Below are 15546 nucleotides of genomic sequence, written 5' to 3'. Positions count from 1 at the left end.
GCAAGACTGGAGATACTTGTATGACTGTTCTGAGGTGATGAGGCTGCTGTTACAGACACATGAGAACTGCTATTTTGGACTCCACACCTGACAAATAATGTTGAGAAACTGGGAGAAGTACAGAGGAGAAAAAAAAAAAAGAGGAGAAAAATGACTGACAAGGGAACATGGAAAACGTGAATTTTTCAAGTGGAAAAGGTAGATATAATGTTTATAATTTATAAAGGAGCTCCTGTCCCTTTATAGCAATCATTTTTTGCATGTCCACAGGGAAGAGGACAATAAAAAAATAAGGTTAATTTTGTTGTTTAGGTCATGAAATATGGAAACAGGATTTGGCATGATCAGCTTTACTGAAGGCTTTTACAAGTAAGTTAGATGTGCATCTGTTAGAAGTGGTGTACGTCGATGTCGTCCAAGTTGTTGACCTGATGCACCACAAATAAAAACCTTTATAAAGTTAAAAGCTACTAGACTGTGAGTTCATATGAGGAAAATGCCAACAGGCCTTCAACAGTCCCACCAATTCACAGTCAACAAACAGCTGAGCTGAAGGGCACCCCAAAGCATCATCAGCCTTAGCACCTGACTGGAGCGTCCTACCACATTACCATGACCAGATATCTGACGTAGCCTTGGTGTGGAACCAGCCCATGAGCCAAGCTACCTTTAACTGCTCCAGGTCCAAAGGTCTGGGTACATGGGACACTTTACGAAGCAGCTTAGGCTAAGGAAGACCTTAAAGTTTTTCCAACTCACCAGTCCCATGTGAACTTTACGTAGAAAGTCCTGAACAGCAGCTGTGAACTTGGGCTGCCTTCCTGGCTCTCTGCTTCCAGTTCGAGGAGGAAAGGCAGGAACGGAAAGGAAAAAGCCCTTTCCAAGCCAGAACTCAAGGTTGGTAAGTGATGAAAATAAACTTGCAGAGAAGCACTCACTAGTGTTTATGCTTAAAGGCTTCTCTAGCTCAGAGCTGGCTTCACAGCCTTAGATCAAGCTTTTCTCCCTGGATCCTCTTAGCCCGAAACACCATAAATACTTCAACCAGCAGCCCTGGGTTTTGCTGCATCCTCGTACTTCAGCATCCCCGACCCCGGTGCCAACCAGGAGCTCAGCAACGCCTAAGAAAGGCCCGATTGCCTCCACTCTCCTTTTCCCTGCCTCTCCCCGCAAGGCAACTTTGTCCCCCTCCCGTAGGGCAGGTTTACGGCAGGGGAGACGCCACCGCGCCCGCCGCCACGACACCCCCTCTGACAGAACCCCGGCCTCCCGGGACGGGAGCACCTCGCCACTTATTGCTCCCACCAAAGCGAAGGAAAAATAGCGGCCCCAGGCCCCGGCACCCGTTAGAGCGGACGAGAGAGAAAGACCAGGCCACGCAAGCCCCGCAAGCGAAAGGCCCCACGGCTCCGCTCTGCCGCCTCCCCTCAGCCCCGCGGGGCGATGGGGCGGGGCCTGCGGCGGAGCCCCGCCCCCTACGCCGGCGGGAGGTGTCCGCGCGCGCCCGCCCGCGCCGGGCCAGCGGCTACCTCAGCACTTCCGGGTCGGGGGCGGGGCGGAGCGAGGAGGTGGGTGCGTGACGTTGCCGGAGGGGTCCGGGGCCGCTCGGTGCCTGTTATTGTTCTCGCCGCCCGCTCTTCCCGCCGCCGCGTCTGCTTTCCCCGGCGCCTCGGGGAGCGGCGGGAGGGCAGCAGCGACCGAGCAAGCCCGCAGGGGCGGAGGTAGGAGGGAGCGAGCGAGCGAGCGAGCGGTGCCCGCGGAGACGCCCGGCGGGAGCGGGCCGCTGCCCGGGGGCCGTTAACCGTTTCCACCTCTCCGCAGCGCGAGCCCTGACAGCGGGGGCGGGGGGAGAGCGCGCGCGTCACGAAGGAGCGAGTGAGAGCCGGAGAGCCGGGGACCGGGCGGCCATGGCCTACGCGTATCTCTTCAAGTATATCATCATCGGGGACACAGGTAAGGGGCGGGGGCGGGGAGGAGAGGCCGCCCCGGGAGCGGGGGGCGGGCAGCGTGGAGAGCAAGGCCCGGCTCCCCGCTCCCATTTCCGCAGTGCTGGCGTCGTCGACGTGGTGGCTCTGCGCGAAGAGGCGGCTCCCCCCGCCTCTGCGCTGGGCCCCGCCCGGGCCCTGGGCCTGCCTCTCGGCAGCTCCGCGCCCGGCGGCCTTGGGCCCCGCACCAGGCCTGGAAGCCTGACAGCCGCCTCCGAGCCTGGCTGACAGGCCGCGGGGCAGGTCGGGCTGTGTCACGCCACAGGCTGCGGCATCTGAGCGGGGGGGGGGAGGGGGAGGAAGAAGGCGCTGTCACTGCAAAACTTGTACCCGCGTAGTGCCCCTTATTTGCATCCCTACAGCAGTGAGGCCAGGGAGGTGCCACATGCCATCCTGCAGTTTTGTGATGCGTCCAAGACTACTGCTGTGAGGTACCTTTAGCTCGGGCCACAAGGATGGCCTTTCCAGCCCCGGCTAGAGGTGCTGTAGCAAACTGTTAAAGCATTGAGACATGCTGTCAAAGGAAAATTAAAAGATCTGCCTCTCCCCTTCTAGTTTATGGGGTTTGTTTTATTTTTTTTTACTGCTGCGTTCCCAGGTGCTTCAAGTTGCTTCTGTGGTCTCTTCACTTTCTCACCCATTTGCTTGCTGCTTTTTAAAAACCTATTCCATTCCATATGTCGCTGGCTGCTGTGCAACAAATAATAATTAATGCTTAGAAGTGCTGCTGACATAACCATATGCTGATAGGAATTGCTCTTTGAAGCCCCTTAGCCAATGTATTCTATGCTTCCTCAGTATAGTGTGGATATAAGTAGCATACTTGCATCAAACAGTTGTCAGGACAAGGTAAAACATGGTTAACTATTGTGCCTGTGTATTGTGCATCTTTCTTGTTGTTTTCCTCATACCTGAATAAATGCCTTCTTTAATAAGATTGATGACACAGCTGACATTTTACATTTTATAGGGATACCTGCATAATTGTACTTCATACCTGTGAACCAAATTATCTGTTGCTAGAGTGTAATTATACACTAGAGTTGCATTACATGTGAGGTTGGATGCAACTACTGTGTGATTTTATTGTTTTTTAAACCTACCTTTAAACTCTGGAAGCTTTTTTACAGCTGCTGCTGCAGTAGTCTAGTACAAATGAATCTTAAGAAATATATCACAGCTATAATGACTGTGTTGGAAGCATTAGGCTGTAGATGATGACTGAAAATTCTGATTTTTCTTGAGTATTTCAGTGAGTGACAGATCATTAAACCAGAGGACAGGAGATTACCTGAGCAGATTCAGGGGAAGTAGGAAGAGGTTTGTCTGCCCAGGGTGATGCAAAATGGTAGTGCAGAACTCAGAATGATAGTGCTTCAGAACAGGTGGCTAATTCTGGTGCATCTCTAAAAACTGTAATCGTTAAGGTGGTAGAGACAGCAGCAAACAATTGGTTTGGTACATTGATCGTATACTGATTAAATTTTTACTATGAAATATCTTCAGTGTAATGGTCTGTGCTGCACTTTTGCATTTCAGTTGCTTGAAATGTGAAATACAGAATGGATGTGCATCGCTTCTGAAGTTGTTTCAGCTGCGTAAGACCCAAATATGGGAAGAGTGAGACAGAGGAGAGGAAAGCAGCTCACAAGTTTCTCTGGGGTTTTTTGTTTTGTTTTGTTTTTTTAAATTCCTGTGGCTTTTATTCAGAGTTGCTACAGGAAGCTAATTAATACTACTGCAGCGATCATTCTTGAAGTAAATTAAATATGCCAGTAGTGGTAAGTTCGTTTTGCTTTTATTTAGATCTTCTATGAGCCCTTTAAATATTCTAATATAGCTAGTACAGCTAGTAGTGAAGAGCCAATTTATGTAGTGCACAATCGTTTGTTGTCAAAATTACTGTGATGGTTCAAGTGTTACTACTGTTCCTCAGATGAAAGCAGCTGAACTCACAGCTCTGCTGATGGAAGTTAAGAGAGGATCAGGACTGTCCTGTTCAGTTCCAGTAGTGGTCTGCCACAGCATTCCAACCAATGAAGATATCCCAGTGGCCTTGCAGGCCATATAGTTTTCATAGCGATCAAGAAATTTATTTTTGGGACTTGATTTAGATTCTTTGGAAATGAATCAGCTGCCTGGTGACTCAGCAATTAGTTGTAAACAAACTGTAGAAGAAGAGTAAGACAGCATCAGCTAAAGACAGATGTTAACATTTAGTTCATCTTCCTTTTCAGCACTACAAAACAAAGTTGGTTATGCAAGCCACAGACAAACCAACGAAAAACCCCTGCAGTTATACAAGATACCTGCATGTGTCTTCTCTGAATTGTGACTCCACATGCTTTCATCTACTTAAAGACAGGAATTCAGTATGATCTCAGTCTCTTAAAATGACAGACACAGAAACTGACTGTGCAAGGCTGCTTTTTTCTCAACAGCTCTTGTCCCCTTGCATTGCTTGCTTCATTGGTCATTGACATTCAGTGACTTTTTTCTTTAGCTTGTACTTCAGGCACAGTGGCTTTATGAACATAGAATTGATTCTATTCTGGTTGTTACATTTTCTTTTTTTTTTAAAGTTTTTTTTTTTTTTTCTATGTAGTTGGAATTGTTTTAAGATCTAGTTAGTTTTCTGTTTTGGGAGAGACCTGAAATGGCATGGTTGTCTTTCAGGTATTCAAACAACATTGTCATAAATCTGTGTGGGTTTTACATTGTATCAGTGGGACAGTACTTGTGAATTTCATGTAATACTGACTGCTGAGTTAACCATGAAAAATCTGGATATTTCCAAAACATTATAGGAGTTTGCATATAGTTTTTTGAAGCATAGATGGTGCATTCTGCTTAGGGCTTTGAGACCTTTGCCTTGGTGGTTGATAGTGTCTGTTTCAATTTGATTGCTGGTAGGAGTTGGCATGTTCGTCCACTCTTCCCTACACATCTGCTTTTGGCCACCAGTTGAGGTGGACTTTGATCGGATCCAGGATGAACACTCTTGGCACACAACCGTTGCCTGTTTTTGCAGTCAGTGACTGAAAGTCTGTCATTTTTTTTTTTTAGAAGTTTTTCTGTATGATGGTGAAATCTTCTTTTCTGTTTAAATGTTTTTGTTACCAGCAGTCTACCACATGGGAATAAACTAGGAATGATACATGAGATTTCTGTGAAGACTACAGCTGGAATTTTTTTCCTCAGAATATTTAAAATACATTAAACAAGATTTTATTATATTAGAGTATCTTTACTAGATTTCACCAGAGAATGCTACTGAAATTTAGTATACCTGAAATAGCAGTTTTGCAATGGTCAGATTCTTGCCACCAACATAACTGTCAGTTGTATCCCATCTAAATGTCTCTTTATGATCAGTGTTGCTGCATCTTCCATGAGCAGATATGTCTTCTGCTTTTCTTGAATGTGTTAGTTCAGCAACCCTCAGAGCTTCTTGCATAATAAACTTCCACTTGCCTTTCAATTTCAGCAGATAGTTGCTGGTTATAAACCAAAGATATCTCAAAGTTATTCTTATTAGGGGAAGATGATGAAAGTATAATTGCTTGGTGATCTAATTCTCCTTAGTCTCTAGAGTAAGCTGTCTAGTCAACCATTTCACTTGTCTAGGAGATTCTCAAATGTTGAAATTAAGCAATTGAACTGGCTTTATTTTTCACTCCTCCTTGTGAAATGTTTCTAGTGTTAGTGCACTTTGTTCTGGAACAGCAGCTGTTATTAGCTAGCAGTGTGCATGACCAGAGCCTCTTGCCCTTATTTTCTGTGAGTATGTAACAATGCTTCTAAACTAAACAGGTTTTCCTCCCATTAGAGATGGTGTTAACACCCCATGATAGTTTGAAAACTTGTTTATGCTGAAAATCAGAGTACTGATCTGTGCTACTTATATCTTGCTTTGAGACACTTTCGATGATACTTTGATCCCTAAAAGAGCAGATATTAGGTGTTATACATCATCTTAGCCTCTTAGAAGTTAACTAGAAATAATAAAGTGTAAGTAGATGCCTATACAAATGGTTTCATGAGACTGTTACTGTGCACCTTTGTACTAATTCTAACCTTTAATTAACCACTCCGCCCCCCCCCAAAAAAAAGTCAACGAAAAATCACGACAAAAATACACACACACACACCCCTTGACTAAAACCATTTTCTTATGAATGGCTGGCAGTTTTCTAAGTCTTTTGTGATCATCCGGGACACAAAGAGGTTTTCTACAGTGTCATGTAGTTTAATTTTGTTTGGAAATAATTTTTATTTATTTATTTTTAAAACTTGCAGAGTTAGCAATTGGGTAGTACCATACTAAATGAAATATGATAAAGCTGAACAGCTCCTTTTAGTTTATAAATCTGCAATTTTTATGTAGAAAGGAAAATTTAAATCTTTGGCTTCAGATATGCTGTTGTAAATAATTTGCAGCAATGTTTAAGTATTGAAGCTGAATCACCTTTAAAACAGTTAAAAATCCATTTTTATGACATTACTTTTCCCAAACTTATGTAGCCATGATGAAGGATTTTGGAGGTTGTTTTTCTTCCCTTCTTGTCCATGCTGTAATATATAATGGTATGTTAAGCCCCTTTGCTCTATAACTGGCAATTTGGAATTTTATACTTTCTTCTTCCTCTTAATTTAAATAACATTTTCCTGTTTGATGACAGAGTTTTGTCTAACAGATAACTGGCTGAAAAGAGATTAAGAAAAATTTTTGCTTTAGTTTAATGTCTCATTATGCTTAGGCCTTATGAAAGGGTAATATTGCACTTTGCTGAGTTGCATAAAGATGCTGTAGTTGGAAAGGAAGGAGAGTGGAAATGAATTGTGGCCTGTGATAAGAAAAAGGCTTATAAAACATCTGGAAGCTGTGCAGACTACTAGAAAAAACTAGAGGTGGCTCGTAAGCCAGGTTAGAGGCATGTATCTTGTGACATTTGTACCATTTAATTACCCTTAAAAAAGGTAAAATCTATTTTAAAATCTATGTTATTTGAGACTTGTCTGTTGTTTGAGACTGTCCTTAGTCTAAAGTTTTATTTTTGCTTGTTTTCTAAAGGGAGGTAAGAGAAGCAGGAAGCTTGTTTCAGCTCATTTGGTATCGGGGATTTGGTTTCATGGGCATCCAAACTGACATAGTTGATTACACATGAAAGGAGGAAGTCTTGCTCCCCTTACCTTCTGGTGACTTTGATAGTCTACTAAGAGTTAATTAAACTGCTAATGCATTAGAAAGATACCAACTTTTTGGGTTAACTTTTTACTTGGTGGCTGAGTTGGCCTGGGGAAATGCTTTCCAAGGTCTGGAGTACTTTCAAGGGAAGTAATTGGACCAAAGAGGATTGGTGAGAGCAAGATATCAAAGGGGGACTATATCTTCATTTGTGTGGGTGCTGAGCTGATTTATCACCCTGCCTTGTGAAGCAACAACAATAAAAATGTAGTTCTGTGAGATGGCTGGGTTAATCCAATGTTTATCTGCTGCCAAAATGGGTGGACCTGGTTACCACTCCTTGTCTCAGCTATGAACTTCTGCTTCTTAGCTGTCAACATCAGTGCTTGTCTGATCCTTCAGAGAGCCAGTTCAGCTCACAAAGATGATTTAAAAAACAAAACCAAACAAATAGCAGGTGCAGTCAGGAAAGTGTAAGGGCCATTTTGAGTAAGGAGGTGGAACCATGTGGAAAGGAGTAAGTCTGCCCATCAGACGCAGATTAACTAAAGGTTTTTGCCTTCAGGCTTCAGTTTTGATACCTAGGTTGGGATGATTGCTGCTGCAGTTCTTTTCCTCTGTCACCTTTGTTGACCTATAGTGATGCTTATGTGAAAAAGTAAGGAAATTATCTTAGCCCCCCTCTCCCTCCTTTCTTGAGGCATTTTTAGTTTTGAACCATATCAGCTTTCTAAGACACCGAAACATCATTGGAAGAAACAGGAGTGCAGCGGTTGGTTTAAATTGTTGTGGATCCTTTTCTTCTGGCTGTAATCTGACAGTGAATGAGTTTTGTCTAGTGATGAGAAAAGCCTGGAAGTTTTCCTCATGTTGACAGTAGCACACCTCTGACTTTGCAACTGACGGCTGAACTTTCCTTACCCTTTGTGGTGGTTTAACCTTGGCTGGATGCCAGGTGCCCACCAAGCTGCTCCATCATTCCCCTCTTCAGCAGGACAGGGAGGGGAGAAAAATAAGATGGGAGAAAAAAACAAACAAACAAACAACCCTCATGGGTCATGATAAAGGCAGTTTAATAAAGCAAAAGGAAAAGGCTGCACATGGAAGCAAAGGAAAAACAAGAGATTTATTCTCTGCTTCCTGTCAGCGGGCGATATCCGGCCACTTCCTGGGAAGCAGGGCTTCATATGTGTAGTGGTTGCTCCGGAAGACAAATGTCAGAAATGACGGATGCCCCCCCACCTTCCTCCTCCTTTATTTTGGCTTTTATTGTTGAGCAGATATCATATAGTATGGAACATCCCTTTGGTCACTTGGGGTCAGCTGTCCTGGCTGTGTCCCCTCCCAAGATGTTGCCCAGGCCCAGCCTACTGGTGTGGAGAGGGAAATGTTGGGAGAGACAGCCTTGATCCTGTGCCAGCACTGTTCAGCAGTAGTCAAAACACTAGTGTGTTTTCAACACCTTGCTAGCTACCAATACACAGCAGAGCACTGTGAGGGCTGCAAAATTAACTCCATCTCAGCCGGACCCAATACACCCTATTCACAGGGAGTCACCAGACCTGGAAGGGGAGAAGGAAGCAAGTCAGCTTTCTTAGCAAAAGCCATTTAACTGGCTCAGCTGTATCATCACCTGTGCTGTAGTTCCAGAGCTGCTTTTTTTAATTGCCATAAGTGTAGCCTGCTACTGAAAAGAACAACCCTTCCCATTGCTATGTATTTTGTAGCCCTAGTCTCAGGCACATGCTAGTGTTTTGGGTGACTGTAGTTTTATGCTGGATTCATTTCTTGGTTTAGCTCACTGTGTAACCTCATGAGTGAGAAGGGAGAGGTTAGTTTACCACTTAGCTGTTCTGGCTTGCTGAGCAGTGAAATGAACACTAGTGTTGATATAAGGAAGGGAGGTGTCAGAGGGCGCCTGGGCCAAGGTGGACAATAGCAAAGTTCTGGCAGCCCTTTGCCTAGGGAAACTGACTGCAGAACAGCACCCAGATGAAGAGGAAGCTGGAGAACCAACTCAACCTGATAGTTTGGAATTCAGAGCCAGATGGTATAACTACTGTCGCACAAGTTCCGCTTCCCATCACTGTTTGGGTACTAAGAAGTGATTAAGGGATCCTAGAATAGGCACTTGCAAAGAAGCATGCTGTTCCCCTCTGAACACATAATCCATTGTTTTAATTTGTTCCTAAGCAAGAGCTTTTGTTTACTGTGTGTGGTGGTGAAGTTCTAAGCTTTGCTCATTTCTTCTTTTAAGATACTAAGATTTTTCCTCTGGGGGTGGTTTTTCTGAAGTTATATTAAAGTAATTGTGGCAGTGAAATGGAGAATGAGTTAATAAATAACCGAATCTGTCCCTTTTGTGTTCTACAATTGACTATCATAAGACATTCAACTACTTTTCCCAGAGTGTCTGCCTCATTTCCGGTATAAGTAGTACAGTGCTAAGTGAACAAGATACATGGCAAACAGTCAATTTGCTTGTAGAGTTAACCAGTGTAGTTACTTTAAACCATTTGTATGCCATGGAATTGGCTGCCATGCAACTGTTAATTGATCTTTGCAGCATCTGTTTATGTCACAAAGTGGTAAACTGCTTGGGGGGTCATATACAGCTCCTGGTCCTGATACAGGTTCCTGGCTGGCTGTGTCTATGATAGATGGCACAGTCTGCTCAGGCTCTGAAAGAGAATGCACCACAAGCTTTTCTTAGAAGAACCTTCCTGTTACAAACTTGCGGTGTCTTAAAACTATAAAATTAAAACAAAATATTACTATTAAATGTAGGCAATAAAATATGTAAAAGTGCTACCTAAACCAGATTGTAACCTAAACTTAACAGGCACTACAGCTTTATTTGCAACTTTTTGAACCTGTTTTTCGGTCAACATCAGTACAAAACTTAGGGACTTCCAGACGTTTTTTGCTGTAAGGTTATGAAGTAGCAGGGATAGCACTAAACAGAAAACTAGTTATTTCTTCTGTTTCTGTGTGTGAACCCATCAGTCTGCTCCTGAAAGGCATGCTACATAGAAGTAACTAGAGGTGCAGTTATCTTGTGCCGGTTTGAGACAGTGCTTGCATCAAAGGGGCTGTGCTTGTCTGTCATCTTTGCTGTGCTGATGCTAGTTTGTTTATGTTCTCCTGAACCAACAAGTTGGTCGCCAGCCTTACAAGAAGAAGAAATATCAGATTGCTGTTTAAGAACTAGTGCTGGGACACCTAATCAAGTGTTACTGTTTGGTTTTTTTAATAAGATTTGTGCTTGAATATTGGATAGTTTTGAGGTTCTAGTTATTTGAATATCATTGGATAAACTTTGTAAGGTTAATGGCAAAAGCTATTCTACATTCTATTTCTGGTGCGATTTATAGGTTGTTTTTTGTAAGTGGGGTGGTGATTATGTTCTGTGATGGGGCAGCTGTATTTCGTTGGTGGTATAAAAGTTATCTGTAAATGCAAACAGTATTCTGTGAGTAGAAGAATTTTTAATATTTTAAGGTTCCTTAAAGACTTGTGTTTTCTGCCCCTACAGCTCCAGTATTCAGGAGCTATTTGTTGGATAAGATCCATACCTGCTTCCAAGCTGCTTGTGTTCTGACAGCTTGCTATCATAAGCCAGAGAGCTACAGAAAAGAGCTCTGTTGCCTTGGGCTGTAGATTCATGCCAGTCTAAGCTGTTGATCTGCTGGCTGCTGCATTTCTTTTCCCTCATTTGAACTATCTCTCGTGCTTCTCTGACCCTGCATTAAGCCATTTGCGTCCGCTTTGTCACTCTTCTTGTCAGGTTAGTGTGCTAACCCAGCAGACAACTGAAATGGCTCAGATGGGTTCTGAAGCAATATGGAAAAGGGGGCATGAACGTGTTGTAGGGAATAGAGTAGAGATAGCAGCACCAACACTGGCTTAGGCTGCTGGAACTGCTGCATCGCTTGGGATATTAATCTCAGCGTGTCATCAATTTGTCACAACTTGTTTTGTGACAAAACTAAATGCAAGTCTCCTATTTCTGTGTAATTTGATTGAAACCGGCCACTGGTCTTAGCTTTTTAAGACCAAAATGACAGGTGGGCAGTGATTACAATTGTATAGGCTTGGTTTCCTCATGAAACCATACTAAAAAACTTTGAGATGCTGAATTTAGCAGTAGAAGGATCAATGTCACTATATGTAAACTTCTGGTATACATATCTTATGTCTTGCAGTATGGTTCTTTTCCTTATCCCTTTGTTTGCTGTCTTTCATTACCAGATATGTCACTTGTGATCAGCTGTTGCTGACCTCTAGTATGTGGCTAAAATAACCTTATCTTGCTGTACAGATAAAGCAAAGTACAGCAGGAACTTGGATGCTACAATATTTATTGTATGTTATGTGATACAGTTCAGATTTTAAATGTATGTAAACCAAACGTATGACTGTCAAGTTTTAAAAGGCTGAAAATAAGAAACTTGAGCAGAACAGAAAGAATGACCCCTCCAAGTAAAACAACAAGAAAATTAACTGTAAAAAGTATATTTACAAACCCATGTACTTTGAGTACTCCCATTGACTTCATTAAATTTTCTGTGCTTTCACATACAGAAGAAACTGCCCATTTGCTGACCAGTGTCCAAGTAATGTGATGTAGTTAACCGACTTGGGTCAGAAATCAGGATATCTGAGGGGGACAATGTTAGTGTTGTCTGTCTGGCTGTAATGTGAGCTCAGTTGTTGCCAGTTCTGCTTAGACTGGTTTTTTTTGGCCTAGTGGGAACCAGTGGGCAGTAGCACATAGTGGTTGTAAGCAGCCATATATATACTGCTGTTACCTCAGCTGATAAATTAGGAGATGGGGGGGGGTGAGGTGCTATTCAGCATCTAGTTAGCTTGGAAGAAGGCTGAAAATACTGAAGGGGAAGCAGACATAGGGTTGTGAGGAGCAGCAAGACCTGTAGTTACTGTGGAGAGAGGATGTGAAACAATACTTTGAAGGTCTGTTAGGAAACTCTTTTCTACTTAATTTTAAAGGCAGAACTATTTTTTTCAAAAGAAGAATTAATTTTTGTTCAATATTTGAAAATGACTGCTTTGACTTCAATGTTTCTGGAACTTTGAAAGCTGTTACAAAAAGGTTGCATACCCTTCAAAGTAGGTGAAATCTAATATCTCAAGTTCTAGTAATGAATTTTAAACAATATATATTATTCACTTTAATTTCTATTGGTTCTTAACAGACTTACTTGAGTTTGCTTAAAACTTCTTTCCTTTTTTTTTTTCCTAGGTGTTGGGAAATCATGTTTATTGTTACAGTTTACAGACAAGAGGTTTCAACCAGTCCACGATCTCACTATTGGTAGGTCTCTTTCATACCCCGCAGTGTTAATGGTTAAGCAGCTAGGGTACCTCAGCATGCATTTGAGTTTGTTGTGCTGCAGTAATGTAGGATTTGTGCCGTATTAAGGTAGCAGTGAATCTTTAGCTGATGAATTTTTTTTTAGTTAAAGCCAAGTGGAGGCCTTTTTTTCTTATTGGGAAGGTACAATCTGAAACAATTTAAAAAATTCATAGCTATAGTATCCCAACTGTCTCTTCAGAAAAGCTGAAAGCTGGACATGGAAGCAGAATTGGCCAAGCTTGAAATGCATGGATGGTGATGCAAATGGCACATTTTCCACTGGGGAAATATTAGCCTAGCCACAGAATCTTGAAGGCAAGTTACAGATAAACTAAAGCAGAGTTAACCTTAAAGATGAATAAACAAATTTACTATTTGGGAAGACTAACTTCTGGATAGAGAAGATTGATGTGTGAAGGTATTCACTGTTTGGAGGGGACAGGGGATTTTCTTCCTGACTCCTTAATTGGATATGGGCCATTTCTGTTAGGTATGATTTGATATTGATACTAGGGGAAATGAATATATGTTGACAGAATGCATTGTCTCTGACCTAACTACAGTAAATTATACAAACTTTTGTTTATCTTTCCACATAAAATATGAGGCATAGTGTGGGAATAAATTCTTCTATAGGCAGGCTTCTTCTTCAGATCAGTTTCAGTGTTAAGCATAACAGATGCTAGCCTTTGATAAGGTTGCTGAACCTTCTTGATGTTATTTCAAGGAACCATCAGCTCTAGTCATGATGAGCCTTGCACAAAATGTATCCCTAGTCTCTATTTTTAGTTTGTGCCCTGGAATAGGTAGGCTTCCTGTGTTTGGGAGTACTGAAATAGATGCTTGAAATATAAATAAATATTTTTTTCATGTCACAGAATGTATCAGGTGGCTTGGTTATGGCTTCCCTTTCTCTCTTGACAGTGTCGCTGTCTAATATAATTTAAATTCTTAGGCTAACATCAGTTTTCAAATATTTCTGAGGTCTTGGCAGCAGATAGGCTGGCTGAATAAAGAGCCTGAGTTCTTTAGGGAGGCATGAGTTATTGTCATCTTTTCTTCTTTAGGCGTGCCAAATATTTGACACCTTATATATCACTGATGCCTTTGGCAGCTCTGTCACGTCAGCAGACTGATAGGCTGTGGGAAACAGCTTCACCTCAGCAGGGCGGTTGTAGTACCAGTTCTTTGCCTGGCATATAGCTAGCTGAAATCTGGGGGCAGAAACTGAAGCTAGTGGGATGAGGAGGTAAACCTAGATAGCAACGTAATGAGGGATGTAGGAATGGAGCATGGGAAGCTGCTTGGAAAAGGAAGAAGGAGCATAGGCTGGAATTGGCCTCCTTTCTCCTAACTGATAGGGCGTGTGTTTGTTTTGACCAGGCGAATGCTGCTACCTGGTACTCAAACAGATTTAGAAAGAGAGAGATAAATAAAGAGTATGGGTTCAATGTCATAGGAGTGCCTGCGCAGGGTGAGATGTGGTGGGTTGATATTACCTAATGCACTTCCAACTGATGATGTTAAAGCTCCTGAGAACCTGTAATTGAATAAAAAGTCTTGTGTTACATAGGCAAACTTTTTTCAATATAATACAATGATTTTAGCCTGTGGAACTGCAGATTCTATTCCTGCTGTGAGCAACTCAGGAGAGAAGAAGGGAAAGTGAAATTGGACATGTAGAAAAAAGACATTTCATCTAGAGTTGTGCAAAATTCAACCCCAAGTTTTAGTATAGCTAGCCTAAAATGTTATCTCTAATATTTAAGAAATTCTGAGAAATGTTACCTCTAATGAAATAAGATATGGGGGGGAAAAGGGAGGAGTAAGAAAGATAGAATACATAGAAACAGGTATTTTTTCTGGTTTTTGAGCTACATTCACAATTGTGTATAATTGTAATAGTGCACTCTAAAAGCACTTAAAATACAACACCTATCTCTGTTTTTCATTTGGAAACTGAAGTATCTGTTATTAAAAGAAATGGAGTGAGGGAGAAGCTGCATGATGCAGTTGGGGAAAAAACCAAAAACAAAACCAGAAAACCAAACAACGAAAACCAATCACATACACAAAAATCTAACCCCACAACATTTGTAGGTAGATATGGATAACAAAACCAACTGTAAACATTCTCTTTGGTTTGCCCATTGCCCTTGGGACATGCCCTTACTGTAAACCTGAACAGCTTCTATTCCTTCTTTAAGAGAACAAACTTACCATCAAACTATGCGTGTTGTTTCAAATTCAGAATTTTCTCTCAGTAGATATTTTGATGGAACAGGATAAATATATTCTATTTTTTTCTATGTGGTTGTGTGTAGAAAGTAAACATTTAGGATGATGGCTGGATTTAAATCAGCAGCTCTATATCTGCATTTTAAGATCAAGTAATATCTGTGGTATTGACACTTGTAGTAGTGCAAGGACCTTCCCCTGGCTTTGCAATCAACTTCAGAGACCATTGTTATTCACCTGGTTCCTCCTTTCTGCTCCCTTACCCTTCTTTTAATTTGTTTCCATAGAGTTACTGCAAGTTATTTGGATGCTGAAGAGAGCATAATGTTCTTAGGCCCATGGCTTTTATTTGGCTTTGATATCCTGTGGGGGGGAGACTGGTTCCTCTCCGTCCCCTTCCCTGAAGGTCATTCTGCCAAAAGCTACACTGCCCCCCCCCCCCCCGCCGCCGCCCCCCCCCCAATATTCTAAACAAGCTTTTGAAGAGACATTTGGAATACTTTGAATCACAGGTGCTTAATTGCAAGACTTCAGTCCAAATTTAGACAGTGACCGATTTTAGACAAAACTTAAGCTACCAGATCTTTTTTTTTTTCCCCCCTGAAATAATGGATATATGAAGCATAGATTAATGCAAACTTGATAGCCTTTAAATATGTCTGCTATCTTCCAGGCATTTGTCAGACTTTTATCTACTATAGTAATAGCCTCATTTTATGCTTAATTTACTGTTTATCATCTTAAAATTGCTTTAAAAG

General features: G+C 42.1%; 1 protein-coding gene across 1 annotated transcript in view; it reads left to right on the top strand.

Annotated features, from left to right (window-relative positions):
- Positions 1-1541: 1541 nt before the first annotated feature.
- RAB2A (RAB2A, member RAS oncogene family) overlaps positions 1542-15546 on the top strand; it is a 45379-nt gene continuing 31374 nt past the window's right edge. Inside the window, exons 1-2 of the mRNA XM_054818683.1 lie at positions 1542-1953; positions 12437-12508. Coding sequence (XP_054674658.1) covers positions 1908-1953; positions 12437-12508 — 118 coding nt within the window. The 5' untranslated portion in view covers positions 1542-1907. The remainder of the gene's footprint in view (positions 1954-12436; positions 12509-15546) is intronic.

The sequence above is a fragment of the Grus americana genome, chromosome 2 (assembly GCF_028858705.1).
Source record: "Grus americana isolate bGruAme1 chromosome 2, bGruAme1.mat, whole genome shotgun sequence".
Taxonomy (NCBI): Eukaryota; Metazoa; Chordata; class Aves; order Gruiformes; family Gruidae; genus Grus; species Grus americana.
The sequence above is the reverse complement of the archived record's forward strand: the minus strand, read 5'-3'. Positions and strand labels throughout refer to the sequence as shown.